This window comes from Drosophila rhopaloa, unplaced genomic scaffold, assembly GCF_018152115.1.
Source record: "Drosophila rhopaloa isolate 14029-0021.01 unplaced genomic scaffold, ASM1815211v1 contig_3, whole genome shotgun sequence".
In the NCBI taxonomy this organism is placed as follows: Eukaryota; Metazoa; Arthropoda; class Insecta; order Diptera; family Drosophilidae; genus Drosophila; species Drosophila rhopaloa.
The window spans coordinates 5083236-5099417 of record NW_025335123.1 but is presented as its reverse complement, the minus strand read 5'-3'; the positions used below and the strand labels follow the sequence as shown (position 1 = coordinate 5099417).

Genomic DNA, 16182 nt, shown 5'->3' with positions numbered 1-16182 from the left:
GAATCAATCGAACAATCGGGGGACTTTGTGTTGGTGTTACCTTCATTCAGCGATGTATCGTTTAGCGCCGTATCGAAATGTATGCGCGGCAGTGTCTTCGACTTGTACTCACCTGCAAATATAATACAAGTGGAAAATGGATTAGTTGTGTTAAATGCAAATGTCAGAGTGTAAATACTAGATGTTTTTGTGTATTTCGTTTTGCAAAACTCGACCCATTTACATGGCCTGACCTTTGAGCTTGTTGTGAATTCACTTCAATTAATGCAAAATATGAAAACACAAGCGAGAGATGCGAGAGATACAATTGCTAGACATCGCAGATGCAGAGATGATGGTGACAATGTGGGGCAAGCTCGTAAATTGAGCAATTGTTGTAGGTGACCCAGGAGTGTGCGTCTGGGGTCTTCGGTCTTTGGAGAGCCCCTTGGGTTCCCAGGCCAGGCCATTATTACTACTATTATTATTACTATTATTATGGTTCCGTTGGCACTTTTCCCAACACTGCATTATCTGCTTTGCGCGGGTCATCAGTCGTAACTGTGCAACTGTAAATTATGCCGCCGCACAATTGACTTCAAAGCGGAATGACCGAACTGACCAACCAACGAACCAACGACCCAACACCAATCCAATGATGATTGTGAATTCTCGATGATGTCACATCCGTCATCCATTCGCTTGGTTCGAGAGGCAGTGCTTCCCCCTTGCAAGGAAATGTGTTGACAGATGCCATAACCCTGACTCTGGGATAAGAATGACACGGAATCATTCCGAATTCGAGTTAAAGTGGGCGTCTCATTACAGTTTTACATATCTTTAAAGCTTATACATATATATATTTGTATCTTTTTTTTTAAGTATTATATATAAAAAGTAGATATTTAATTTTGTCATTTTCCACAATCAATGTAATTAAATGACTAGTTATTAAATATTATGGTGCAACATCTCATTTAGGTGGTTTAATCTTTAATATTTCTATGTTGTTATCACAATTATTTGGAAATCGCTTGTCGACGTTTTACGACTTTATCAGAAATCGTTTCGGTTGAAATCTACATGATGTGCATACAAATTTAAACTAAATTTCAAGCGAAAATATATCTTACTTATCTGCATATATTAGTTTAAATAACACAGAATATGGTTTCCTATTATAAATACCATTTTTTTTTATTAGATAAATAGCAAGCAATACTTCTTAGAAATGTGGCATATATACATCATGAAATCGCTATTAGCTTCTGTGGGTGAATACTTACTCCTGCCCGCCGTCTCCAGAGTGGATGCACCCGATCCCGTCCCAGACATTCGCTCCTGGTCGTTCTTCATCAGCTGCAGTTGCTCCTGATGCAGCAGCAATTGAAGTTGCTGCTGTGGCTGTTGCTGTTGCTGCTGATGTTGCTGTTGCTGCTGCTGCAGTAGTTGCAACTGCTGCACATCGCAGTGCACCTCGTGAATGGGCGGAGTGGGGGCGTCATCCCGCTCGCCCCTCAAACAGGAGGCCAATCCCCGGCCCCGTGGCATTGTGCTCCTCCGCAGGGCAGTCGTTTGCGGCTGCTGATCCACGGATCTCGAGGGATTCAGTATGGAATTCTGGGAGTGCGGGGCTGTGGCGTTGCGTGGCATGGAGTTGATCTTCCGCTGCTGCGGCGACGTCGATGTGCTCGTCTGCATTTGCACCTCGTCGCTAATTGCACGCAAAGCACCGCAGTTCATTCTGATTTGGTTAGCTGATTTTGTTCTTTTTGGTATCCTTGCTTAAGTTGCCTTTGTAGATTTTTGGTTTGTGTTGCCTTGGTAGTTTTGTTAATTGTTTTTTATTTTTTTTTAAGTTATTAGTTCAGTTTCTCTTTAACCTTGACATGGTTTCCTGTACAACAAGGGGTAAGTTATACATTTTAAAACACAACACTCGCGACGGTTTTAAAACACTGGCTTGGCTTGGTTTTATAACATTAAATTATTATTATATATTTTTCACTCTTCAGAAATTATTTCGATATAACTTTGTGTTTCCAAAAATTGTATGTGATAATCCTCATATTTTATGACACCGATCGAATGATGTTATATAAAATGATGTCATATTTAGCTCCCTTTGTACTTTTTTCGTACATTTCTGTGTCATCCCTGATTATGTCAAAATAAGTCTATTATACAATAATATCCTATCAAAATATGATGTCATGTGTACTGTTTATACCCTCAAATAAAATATAGCTTCTTACATATATGTATATATGGAATATATCTTTAAATGTATAAAGGCACTGTATTAAAAAGAATTTTATTCAATTAAATACGCAGTAAAATATAAAAGTGTCTTATCTTGGGAAACAATAATCCAGGCAAATATGAAATATCCACATGTGATATGATCTGAAACATCCCCAGTTACTTTCTTAAGCAGGGCTGTTTTGGTTATTTTCTGGGCCCAAAGCCATCTGACATCGACGGTTTGGTTTCGCTTGCCTGCGTCGGCAATTAAGATTTATGGTCATGGCGTGTTGGCCATCGTAAGCGCACCCCCTACCGGTTTGCACCACCCTCCTCCCTCGCTGCACCCCCCAAAAAAAAAAAAACAAAAATAATAATCTAAAGGCTCCTACTCCGACTGCCACTTTTTTGTGACTCGAAAATTGTTTAGCTAATTTTTCCAAGTGGTTTTTCGTTCTTTTGCACACGCGCGACTGCGCAACAACACTCCTCACTCCAACAAACAAAGGGAAAACGAAAACATATAAAGAATATTAAACACACACACACACACACACAACGCAGCACAACAACCTTCATTATTTTGGCTTAAATTTTCCTTTTAACTTGTACAATTTTACGCTCGTTGGGTTTTGCTGCAAACAGTTTCGAATCGAAACGAAACGGAATTGAAATGAAAATGTTTGTTTATGTATGAGCAGCTGTGGGTGTTTTTTTTGTATTTTTTTTTTATTAAGAGCTGGGGTTTTCCACATCTGATCGAGAGAGAAATAGAGAAATCGCCCAGAAAAGAGAGTGAATAAATTACTTAGCCCACACAATATTGTTCTAAATAATTCCACAATTAATAACGGCTTGAATAAAATTACATTACATGGTTATTAATAAATACTGGTTTGAACAAGACTTTATCTAAGTATTTAACTGAAAAAATGTAATATCATTTTCTTTTTCCACTAGCTAGTATTTAATTAAGACTTGAGTTTACCATTGTTCCCGCAACTTTTAACTTATTGCATCGTTTTAAACTAGGTGCCAATCGATAAATGCAGGCCAATTTAATAAACAAGCCATCATAATGTATGCAATCAGCCCAAGGCGTTAAAAATCTGTAATAATTGGGGGCTTCGGCTTTCTCTTGTTCGGCTTTTGCATTTTCCCCTCCAAAACGCCAGAAAAAAATGGGGTTTTGTTCGGCGGTGTGAATTCTAGGCCTCAATTTTGTGGTTTGCTGATTTCCATTACTGGATTTTCCTCTTGCGTGCGTTTTGCGTTTTTATTATTATTTTTATTTTTAATGCTATTAAAATAATTTTCCATATCTGCTTTCAATTGCTGCGTGCCCGAAAAGAAAACTGGTTGCCAACCATCATATTTTTCTAGTTGAAATTTTTTGTGTGCGTGCTCTGGTGATAAACATAAATTTCGCCACAGACTTGACTATTTTTTCATTACTTTCTCCAACAGTAGCGACGACAGACACGCAGCAGCTGTTCTCTATCTACCTCTCCTTTTCTTTTTACACGGCAGAAAAATGTGTGCTCTATTAATGCATTTTTACAATTGAAATGTTTTAATTTTTGCAAAGATTTTAAATCGATAAAAATCTATAAATTATAGTGAAATACATTTTTTTATAATTATTATATATAAATAAAATTATAAAATTTTGATCAGACATTTTAAGTCTGGTTAATTCAAGAGATTGAGATTAAGTAAGAGATGTTAAATAACTTCTTTTTTTTAATCCATTACATTTTAAAAACATTTGAGGCACTGCAATTAATTAATTAAATTACTTAAGTTTTCTAATCATTTGAGAATTTACATTAATAGAGTTTTTTAATTAACTACGATCGCACCTCATTATAGATTTGAAATCCTCAGATATTTTAAATAATTTTAGATTTTAAATGATTATAGATTTTAAATCATTGTATTTCGAAATCATTAGAGATTTTAATTTAATGTTTTATTTAATGTTTTCAATTTATAATGACTTTTCTGCACATAATAATATTTAATCAATCCCCTGAACTAACCAACCTATTTCTGTACGTGTACGCTTTTATCTCTTTAATGCTTCTCTGGTTATTCGAGCGAAACGCCCACGTTGGCACCTGTAAGCCCAGCACGCCCCGCCCCTCCTTTGTTCGCCTTCCGTTTAAACGGAAGTGCAAGCCAATGGCCAGAAGTGCTCAGAATTCGATATGCTATATGTGTGCGCTTTGGTTCCTACCATACAATATGGTCACATGACTCCACTGGCGGCGGCTGATGTTTTTATATGGGAAAAAGAGAAAAACTCCAAACAAAAGCGGCAACTGCAACGGATGCGCCATATAAAGGCAGCATGCAACGCTTCAAGCTGAAAGCTTTTTTTCTCTATTTGATTTTTTTTGTGGGTTTTTTTTTCCCCCATTTTTTTTTGCTGATTAATGCAGCCGGCGTTGGCGTCACAATGTGTTTGCTTTATTTACGTTGTTTGTGTTTTTTTTTTCATTTTTCATTTATATTTTTTATTTATTTGTTGTTTTTGGAGGCGTCTCGTCCGCATAATGAATAATTTGGCAGAGATGCATTTTTGCACATTGACGGGGAGACATCGATGACGTTGGAAATAACATCAGAGACATCGCACAACAACGAGCTCAAACATCGGCCAACAACGTCAATCCAATCGCAGACTTTGCCCAGACTCAACTGATTATATATGCACGAGTGCAAGTACATATGTATGTATCTCTTGAAAAGTACATTTTTTGAAGGGGAGGGGGGTTACACAGGTAGAGCCAGGTGATAAGCCCCAAAGAATAAAAGTGAGACAGAGAAGTAAAGGTGTAAAGGTGTAAGTAACAATAGCACGCAGATCCAGCGGATGATAAATGATCTGAGGCCAAGAGTAAATCTCCCATTTCCTCTTTACTGAATCCCAAGAAATCAGATTAAAGGTTCTGCAAAGCTTTCCCTTTTTTATACACCTCGATTTTCCATGAACCCAAAAACCGAAAGGGGGTCATTTTTACAACCAAATAATGATAAACATTTCTTGAAGGTTGTTTACTAGTTTTTAACCTTTTTTATGCTTTCCATCTTTAAATCTGTACAACTTGTATTTTGAACTTCACACTTCTGTTTTACTTTTATCTAAAATCTTTTAGAGATCGAATCTGAAGTCTAACTTCCTTATAACACCAAAAAAGTTATATTTGCATATATTATAAGCTCTCAGACACATTTAAGTTGCGAATATTTTTATGGCCCAAAGAAGAACTCCCATTCATGAGAATTCGCTCGTTCTTATTTCTTTTTGGCAGATTATGGTTCCGGAGAAGTGGAGTCCAAGTCCGACTAGAACCAAGGTCCCACACAATTGCGAGGAGGAGCCAGAGCTCATTAGGTTTACGGCTAATATATATTATAATGAGTATCGCTTTATAATAGGCACTCTGGTGGCTGCCCTCGCCGCGGGGACGTGGGAAACTTTCCATCTATTCGCCTATTCGCCGATTCGTCTTTTGTCGCATAGAACAACGACGTCGACGTCGACGTCGCAGTCAACGCCAAGCGCCAGCAGAGCGCAACCGGCGATCGCACTTCGTTATGCAATCGAAACACTCGCAAAAACATATCACCCTATTTCAAAATGTGTTTCTAAATAGCATAAGATTTTTCGAAATATTGGATTCTCCTTTCTAAATGTTTTAAGGCCATTTACAAACATTCTAGAAGTTCATAAATACTGTTTGATCTTCTAAAAGCTTTTAAATTTTGAAAATATACATTTGAATGATAATAAAAACTGTTCAAATAAAAACCTTAAAAAAACTTAAAAAACCTTATTTTGAAGAAAGATTTCTCAAATTTTGTTGCAATTTTTTGCAATTGATTTAATAGTTTTTAAACTTTAAGAATGCTTACAATATATACGATAATATTTGTTTACAAATTTGCAAATATTTTATGTAAATTAAAAAGCCTCAAATAATTCGATTCAATAAAAAATGCCAGCATTTGAGAAAATATTTTGCCCAAATAGTAAATCCAAATTTTTGGAGTGCCGGGTTCGTGGATAATGGGGCTGTGGAGCTATATTGGTATTGAATGGAAGAAGGGCCGTGGGCTCTGCACCGGTCCCTAGGTCATTTCCCTCTGCCGCAAAACAGTTGAGAGATCAACGACAGCAACAACAACATCAGACACAACAGCAACTACAGTAACAACATCAGCAACATCAACAGCACAACAACAAATAAAGGCAAAAGGCAAAGATCTTAGATTTCTATTATGGCATTTCTTTCATCTTCTTTTTTTCGCATCCATGTACCCCGCGCTTCTTCAACATTTTTATTTTCCTTATATTTTCTTTTTTATTATTTTCATTTTACCCATTTTGCCCCGGCAAACGGCGAATTGAAGTCGCGGCGTAATTGACGTTAGTGATGAGATCAAAATGGACCACAATGATTGCGGCGATAATTGCGACACAGACGAACATAAATATTCTTTTTGAGCCACGCACAGAGGAATGATAAAATGCCAGGGAAAAGATGCAGCGATACGGAGGGTTCGAGTTCGTGTCCGGGGGGAGTACGAGTACGCGGAAAAATCAACTGGCAATAAACACAATGTAACTCAAACTCAGAAAGGGGCGGAGAGAAAAGCAACGACTTCTGAATGACCTTGCTGGAAAGTCTTATACAGATAAGAATAACTAAGTTTGTCAAGAACAAAAAATATTAACCTTATGTAAAACTTTTCATTCAAATTTTATTTTTCTAAGTTGTAGTTTAGTATACTAATACTAATACTAATACTAAAAGCAACCTAATCGATTGTTATGTTTAATAGAAAAAAAATTTTTTTACAAACAGTTAAAAACCAATTCGAATTTATGGCATTGCAGAAATAATCAGTAAGAAATCTTATGGAGCCAACCTCCGGCTAGTAATTTCTTTCCAAAAGAAATAAATCTATTATTTGTAATAAACAAAATCCCAAAAACCTAGAGGCAAAACTGAATTTAAATTTCATTCCTTAAAACAAATCCTCGGTTCTTATTGATTACCATAACAATATGCAAATAAAAACATTTAAATGAACTATTGTCACAATAGGAAGAGATAAACATGTCTTGAAAGTATAAAGATACAAATATGGCTGAAATTAAGGGTTCCTAATAATTTTGTAAATTATCGTATTGGGTTAGACCAAAAAAGGTAGAGCTCCATAAGGAGATGTACCAAGAATAACGTTAAAGACAATTGATTGTACATCTGCTATTGGACAAGTGTATACTCTCTCCTTGCCCCTTAACCCCCCTCACCCCTCTCCTTTCACCACCTTTCTTTGTTGTTGCTTTTCTCTACATATGGCCAACGGGCGTGAGGTGATTTTCAGAGGGGGACGAGGTAGGTGGTATTGCCTTTTGTGTGATTCATTCAGAACAATAACAATAATGATGATGATTATTGCAAACAACAACTAACTAAAGTATAGTGACCAGGTCAGGGAGGTGGAGGAGGAGGTGGGGGAGGGCGGGGGTTGTGGTCGTTGATCCACAGTCAAATTAAATTACCAGCCACAACGAAATAACAACCAAAAAGTGAAATTGTTGTTGCGCTCGTCCGGTTGTCATTGAAGGCACGTTTTCGTATTTTCGACGGATATTCGCGGTTTTCTTATTTGAAGTGATCAGATAAATAAAATGAGGGATAAGGGGGGTGTACATATAATCCCAAAGAAGGGAGTTCATGTAAGGGTACAATACAAACACAATACGTGAGTGAGAACGATTTTTATCGAAGATCTGGAAGACATCGAAACCAGTCGAGTAATTCTGCAAAAATCGTGGGAGAATCTAAGCCCAATAAGAGTTTTAAGCTTCCCAAGAGTTTAAGACGGAATTCAGTTGGCTTTATAACAAAATTAGCTTAATTTTGACTTTATCACGATCTAGATGTAAATATCAATATCATAATATAGTCTTATAAATGTATAGCTGCGTTTTAAGGAAATATTTCTAATAAGAATCAAAATATTATATTATATTGTTCGTAAAACAGTTTATTTTACTTTTTATTCGATATTTAACACGTTAATTATATCGAATTGGCAATTATCTTAGTTTCTGGAAACTTTTGTAGCGATCTAATTGCTGTAAATAAGAATTCCCAGAGCTCAGCGATTATTTGTGCACTTACTAATCGCGTTCTACTGTTTTATTTCCCCTGATGACTATAGAACTTTGTTACCGTTAGAACCCGTCGTCATCAGCATGCGACTTCTGTTTGAGCCACTTTCCATTCGCAGCAAAAAAAAAAAATGAGGAGAGGAAGAAAATGCAGACCTGTGGAGACGACGCAATTTTCACACGATGAACTTAAGTTGTTGTTGCCCCCGTAGTAGCCCCCACTTTGGCCCCTTCACCCCTCTAATCCAGCGCCCCCCGAAGTCCCCGATATTCGTGTCAACATGTGTTGTGTTGCATATTATGTAAATTATTTGCTGGGCCAGGAAAAAAAGAGGAGCAAAACTCATTGTCTTTGTGCAGAGAAAACAATTTTTAATATTTCTTTAATAATTTTCATACTTTAGAAATTCTGAAATTAATTTTAATTTAATAATATTAATTCTTGAATTTAAAAAAAGGAGTGAAATATTTGAAAATGCACATGGGTATTGATAAAAATATCGAAACGACCTTTAAATACTACGATGCAGAGAAAACTATTTTTAGGTTTCTTAGAACCTTTTCAATTATTTATTTTTTAATTAATGAAATTCTTAAACAGTGAATGTACAATAAGTACTATTTCATAATATTAATAAATGGTATTTCTAGATGTCTTGATTGATTTATGCCACATGAATAATTAATTGATATAAATAAGAGTAATATGGTATTTGGTATCATTTTTTCTGAGTGCCAGAAGTCTCCCCTCTCTTTCTCAACCCCCATTTCCGTCTCTTTCGTTGGCTAAGTAGCGCCCAATGGGGCCATCTCCAGCAGACAGGCCAACAACATTGTTGGCCATGTTGAAATACATAAAGCAATTTTAACTGTTTTAATGCTTTTTTCGGTCTACACCATGCGAGTGAGAGAAAAAGGGGTTTTGGGAGAGGTACCACCATGGACTCATGGACTCATAGACCGATCTAGGCCTCATATTATTTCTGCCTGTTTTCAGTTTAATAGCAGAACTATGTGAACTTGTTGCTGGTGCTTTTCTTTTTTTCTTCAGTTTTGTTTAGTTGTTCATGCGATTATTTTTCCATTTTTTTTTTGGCTGGCTAAAATTAGAGTAGACAGAGAGAGAACGAGATCGTTGGAGCTTTGGAAAAATGAAAACTTGTGTATATTTTTGGAAATGATTTCAAACGCTTCCCAAGGTGCGAAATAAACAAATTTCTCGCTCAATGTAAACAAATCAAGCGTACCGAAAAGTTTCGGCGGTGCTCGCGTCAAAATATAAACAAAATTAGTTGGATTGGTTGGATCGTGTTTGCATGGAGTCACAGTAACAATAACTAATGAGAGATAATTCCAAAAGAGAAGAAAAGGTGCACCGAAAAAAAGCATATAAAAGCATTCGTAGTGTGAATGCAAATTGTAGACCTCATTGAAATTCAATTTTTTTAATCGAAAATATTAAACATGCAATACGAAATAATATTATTTCAAGAGAAATGTAATTTTAAAACAAAAAAAATATATTTAAATCATTAAAGAAAATATTTATGGGGAATAAATAAAAAATAATAGTTAGTACTGGACAAAAACAAATTGTATAAGTCATATAAAAACAATTTATATTTAAAATATTGAGATATGTAAAATTATATTTTTGGAAAGACAAGATTGACTTGTAATGATATTTTTTGTATACGCCAAACGATAAGTACCAAAGCTTTCCTCATATTCTTCTTTTGTGTGGTCCAAAAATAAAAGGGTTTTCCTTTTGGCCTTAGTTCAGCCTTCAAATTAAGCGGAATGATCCATCATCATCTGCTTTATCACTCATCCAGCACAACGATTAGGCCGCTGCCGCCACTTGATTATACAATCGAGTTAATTTGATGTTTTGCTGGCAGCAATTGCCACCATATCCATATGCCATAGACCATAGACCATAGACCACAGACCAAAGCATATCCCATATAGATCGGGGCGTGTCCCGGGCCACAGAAAAGCGGATGATTGTACATCCATCCCATACGTCTGTGCATTAGCCAGTGCGATGACGACATCTCTCAGATGTGTGGCAATCCGCGGACGGACAAGTGGAAGATACAGATACATTTGACAGACACAGCTACGGATACGCAAAATGCCGAGCGGCCGACCAACCGACAGATAGATTTATGACATATATGAATTACTAACTGTGCCGCGCCGCTAATTGTTGCTGTTTCTGCTGTAGTTATGACTCGAATTATTCAATTTTTAGCAGCCCCGAGAAATCAACAGAAACTCCAAAGCAACGGAAATGCAAAAACAAACCGCACTCATGTGGAGGAAAAGAAAGGCGGTCGCGGGACAATGAAGTTGGTAATACCCTTTTCCAATTAAAAAACTAGAGAGACTATCAAATGTGTTGTATACAAAATATTTTCATATTTCAATGGTCTACTTCTTGGACTTAAAACGTTTATATCTTTGATTAGAGAGGAAGCTACGCAACAAAAATAAAAAAAAGTATTGTTTTTTCTTTAACCTTTGGCCACCTAATAGAACATTCTACAAAGAGAGGATATCCATTGGATTATTGCCATGGTTTTTTATTAATTGCAGCGCATTTTGCCAAGTCATTGCAGCCGAAACAAAACGTATTGGCCAAAACCAGCGCCAAAGCCAGATAAAAACTGAAAAAAAAAACAATTTCCAAGCGTTCGCGGCCCGATGCAATGCATTTTAATTTGACTTTAACTATTTGCGCATATAATTAACAGCAGCAGCAGTAGATACACTTAAAAAACTGATCTTTTTCATTTTTGGTATACAAAATATCGCACAGAAAATATAATATATCAAAATATCAAGAACTTTGATTCCACGGAGACCAAAAACTAATATTCAATCCTCACAAAATGTTAAACATAAGTTAAAAGCTCAGCTAAAGATATTTCCAGTCTAAAGCCAAAGGAAGTTTTAAGGTGACAAACAAGTGTAGAACTTTTATTAAGCTTACCACAAACAAGAGCAAATGGGTTTAAATATTTGCGTTAGTCAAATGAATACGATCGACTTGGTCTTTGGAAATATCAATTTCTTCCTGTGCATCAGTGGGAACAAACAAGAGAGCAGTTTGGCTTAACTGGGTGTTTTTTTTTTAAGTGGATGGGGATCGCATTGTCTGGCAATTTCACCCGCAACAATGAGATATAACGATATATATATGTGAGCATCTCGTGGGCTAGGCCCGACAACTACGACTGCCAACAGCAGCTTGTTCGCAATAATAACTCAAAAAAAAAAGCTCTTCAATGTGACATGTGCCAGCCAGCCCCTCGCTCCCTTTCAACCCCCCTCGAAACCGCCGCCCCTCCTCGCCATTCAAGCAATGCAAATACGATGCTTTGTTTCCATGAACTCCGCGATCAAACAGCTAAAATGGGGGGGAAAAAAAACTGAGAAAAACTGAGTGAAAAAGCGAGAAAAATAAGAGGAAGATCAGCTGACAACAAAGCAAAGAGAAGGGCAGGCAAAAACAAAACAAAAAATCGGAAACAAAACACAGAGATCTCAAACAATTACACACAATTCCCTTGTTACAGTGCTTAACAAAAGATGATGGCCACAAATTTGATCGACTGCTGAGAAATCCTATGGCTAAAAAAAAGTTGTTGCCAACAAAAAATAAGAGCTCCTATGGGGGCCCACACTAAAATTGTAACAGTAGTTTCCCTATGTTATTGCTACCAATAAAATTACATTATAATAGAAGCTATGCAATGATAATAAAATGGTAATATCTCAAAGCTCTGTAGTTTCTATTCATTGATTTCAACAAGCAGAGATGTTTTTCTCGCTGAAATCTATTTTATAACTAATTTGTTTTTGCAAAAGTTGGAGAAGACTTTTCTTTTTTAACTTCACATCAGCAAACTGGGAGTTGATTTACTTTTAAAGTTTCAAAAGCTATAGAAAACTTTAATAAATAATTTCCAACATTTTTTTTTCTTTAATGATATTTTATGTATAAGACGCAATACCAAAGTGAATTTGTTTTTATGGCAAAACCCCATAAATCCAATCTTTCATAAATCAGAATTCGTTTCACACTTTTTCTCCACATTTCAAGTATGCTCAATTTACGGGTATCAATAAAATTGTATTGACAAGCTGTTAACCTCAAGCTAAAAGCAGTCTATTAATTTAGCAAACAGTAGATTTTTTGACAGGCATCAATTGTTAGAAATAAAATAGATAGAGATTGAGAAAATAAAGGAAAAAAGAGAGGGGTCTATTTGAATCAAAATGCAACTGAAGTGCTATTTTAAGACCGTTTTCACCAACTGATGTTGCATTGGCAATTGTTGATGTTGCAGTTGTTGGTGCGATTGTTGCTGCAGTTGTTCTTGGCTATGCATACTCCACATATAGTACGCTCAAGTAGATGCATGTATAAATAAAATGTGGGTCATGTGCATCAAATTATTTAATTGGTGTCAATTGGCGTTGGATTTTTCTTTTCGCTTTTCGCTCGCTTGCTTTTCTTTTCTTTACATTTCGTTTCGATTTCCGTTAAGCCGTTTAACTCGATGTTGCTGTTGCAGCTGCAATTGCAATTGCTGTTGCTGTTGTGTCAATAAGCCGGGCTTAACACTTTTGTGTGATTTGCATGGGCCTCGAAATTTTGATTGAGCGAAACTACAGAGAGCGAATCCAGCTCACAAGTTTTTAGGCTTTTCAGATATATTTTAGTATACAAAATTTAATTGTATAAGACATTTTAACATGTAACTTTATACTATTTTTAAAAATTATATTTTTCTCCAATAATTTTCCTATATTATTCAAATTCATATTCAGATGAACAAATTTTTGGTTTACCAAACTAATCTTTAAATTAACTCTTGTCATTACTCTTAAATATTGATTAAAAATAATATAATTTGGCTGATATATTTATTAATACCAGTCACACCTGCTGAATTTCCCTATTTTTCTGAGTGTACAAGGTAAAAGCAACAAATTTAAACCTGCCGTTATGTGTGTCAACGGCTTCTGATTGCAGCAATAACAACTGACAACTATTTACAACAAATAACAAACAAAAGTGCCTGAAGCTCCCTTATTACCCCCTCTGAAAAGCACCCCACCCCCGTGTTGCCATGTTCCAAATTCTTCAATACCAAAAAAAATAACAAAACAGACGTCGGCTAATCCGGATACGATTATGGCCGTAAACGGTTTACAGTAACCAAGAAATAACAAAAACAACGTGACTTTCCGGTATCCCTTAAAACGGTGTCAAGCGCTCATTTCCCTAATTTAGTTTTCATTTTTCTCTTTTTCTTGTTTCCTTTCTTTTTGCCTCAATTTGGTGGCTTTTTTCTTGTTCACCCAAAAAAAAAATCGAAAACCGCCCATGAAACGCAAGTCGCATGCAAGGAAATGTGAAAATTGTAGACGGAAAAAAATACGATCTTATAAAAGGAAAAATATAATAGTATCATATTTTTGAAAAATAATATGAGATTATAATAAATATTATATTTAAGATCACCTTTTTCCCATTCTCCAAAATTTGAATATACCTTTATTTGTCCATTTTTATTTGAAAATACAACGATCGTAGTATTAAATATTATATTTAATACATGTTTCTATTATTAATTCAAAATTTTTAAAAATGATCATAAGTAGTTACAAAATTGCATCTCTCTAGTGTTACCCTTTTTATATATGAAAACCGAACTAAAAGATACAATTTTAAATTTAGATTTTACATTTTTTTAAACTAAGTGTCAAATAATAAATATTGATCATATTATTTAAGTATTGCCAAATATTTCAATGTAAAAACGACGAGAAATGTTTTCTGTGCAGCAATGTCTGGTTGTTTCTTGGCTGAATTTATATAGCCAGATGATGATGATGAGCTATGTCAAAATGCGGGGGTGGGGTTTTTCTCGAAAAGGGGGTAGCGGGCGGGGGGTTTTGCACTCGCAAGTTTGCCTTTGTAGTTGGCCAGTTTTTTTTTCATACGATTTTCACATTCTGTTTGTTTTTGTTTGCATTTATTTTTAGAACATTTTCGAATTCGCAACGCACACGCACAAACACAAGCACGGCCCGCATAGTTTTGCCATGTTTTCAGCCATTTTCCATGCTTTTGCTACCATACAATTTTCACTCGACAAAAAAATATTTGAAAAAAAATCACACGACCACATAAGATTGGCATATATTTTTGAATTTCTTATTATTCAATTTGAATTGTTTTTAGTTTAGTAGACCCAAGCCAGGCCAGTAATTAAAATTTAACTGATAAATAAAAACAATAAAACAACGAACCGAACGGAGCGATTTGAACCGCCTGCGCCGGAACTTAAAATCGACTGAAAACGACTGAGAAATCGCCAGCAAACACGGAACGAATCGAGAAGAAACGAAACGAAGCGAAACGCACTGAGAAAAACATGCGCAGCCGCAACTTCACTTCGCCCCCCTCTTCCAATTGCTCCCGCCAGCTGTGAGGTGAGAGCTCCATTGATGGAACGTTTGGGAAGGTGAAACAAACAGAGAACAAGGGAAGCGGAAGAGAAGGAGGAGGAAGAGAAAGAGGAATGGAAACAGAAAGAAATTTGAAAAGAAAACATGCAAATGCCTGGGAGATAATTCAGAATGAAAGCCAAAGAGTAGTCAATAATTTTATTAAAGTGTCTAGTTTTAATTTTAAAATTTAATCTGTAGTATTAGACATATAAAACCGTTGAGGAATCAAATACTATTTATAGAAAACGCACTAAAATTTATTTCCGATTTCGCGGCTCCAGACTAAAGTTGCAAAGAGATTTAAATGCTATCAAGAGATGACTAAAACTTGTAAATAAAAAGGATCACTCCAAAACATTACGATTCAATGCATGTTCTAAAAAATATATTTTTCAAAATTTTGAGAACAAATTTTCCTTAACAAATTGAATGGGGTATTAATAAAAATGTATCCTTATATTTCTTCTATTGATATGTGGTTGTTATTTGGACGTGATTTAATTCATAAACATATAGAAATTCATATTATTTTCGAGCAGAATACAATGGAATAAGCTGCATTCAGTAAATAGTTTCAGTTATACAAATGTAAAATATTTATAGCATATTTTTTGACGATCAATGTAAGTCGCTTGATATTTTAAATGATTTGAAGAGACTCTGAGAGATACTTGCAATGGATCGATGAAACCAAAACGATCTTGGCATCGACGGAAGTGCCGGCTGGACGGACGGCACCTTCCACATGGGCCCAAAACCACCCACTCCATCCACCCCAAGCCGCCTCCCGTTCGCTATTGTGCCTAATGCTCCGGCATGCGTGACGACAGCGGCGACGGCGGTACAAACAAATTTCCTGACTACTCACACACAGAATTAAAAACAAAAAAAAACCCGAGACACAGATACACACACCTCTTGATACGATCGAAAAGTGTTACGGACCCACAGCAAAACACAAAACTGAAAAACAAAAACTAAAAAAAAAAACTGCAATTACTGATGAGCACTGATGAGCTCGCTTGCCGGTCAAATGCAATTAAAGCGCCGCTTGACCACACCAACAATATCAAATCCACCTGACGCGAAGCCATATTACATAACGCTCGCATGGGAGATATATATACCAATATCAGGGGTAGCGGAAAAGTCACTTCCTTCCGAACTTAAGTGGAATCGTTTGGGAAATCTTTTTTTATTGGTTCTTAATTACATGGATTTTGTCAAGAGAACGG

General features: G+C 35.9%; 2 protein-coding genes across 9 annotated transcripts in view; one reads left to right on the top strand and one right to left on the bottom strand.

The window, feature by feature from the left end:
- The window catches only part of LOC108046443 (ras GTPase-activating protein raskol), a 48272-nt gene that overhangs the window by 17426 nt on the left and 14664 nt on the right, over nt 1-16182 (bottom strand). For 4 of the 8 annotated variants that reach the window (XM_044461279.1, XM_017126105.2, XM_044461280.1 and 1 more), the window contains one exon: nt 41-112. The exons of the other annotated variants lie outside the window; for them this stretch is intronic. In XM_044461279.1, coding sequence (XP_044317214.1) covers nt 41-112 — 72 coding nt within the window. The remainder of the gene's footprint in view (nt 1-40; nt 113-16182) is intronic. 8 annotated transcript variants of the gene reach the window in all.
- Nucleotides 1270-1875, top strand: LOC108046436. The gene has a single exon (XM_044461282.1). The coding sequence runs from the start codon at nt 1290-1292 to the stop codon at nt 1638-1640; it is 351 nt and encodes a 116-aa protein (XP_044317217.1). The 5' UTR covers nt 1270-1289; the 3' UTR covers nt 1641-1875.

Coding starts and splice junctions, on each gene's coding strand:
- LOC108046436 (XM_044461282.1), top strand. CDS start 1,290: ATGCACCCGATCCCGTCCCAGACATTCGCTCCTGGTCGTTCTTCATCA.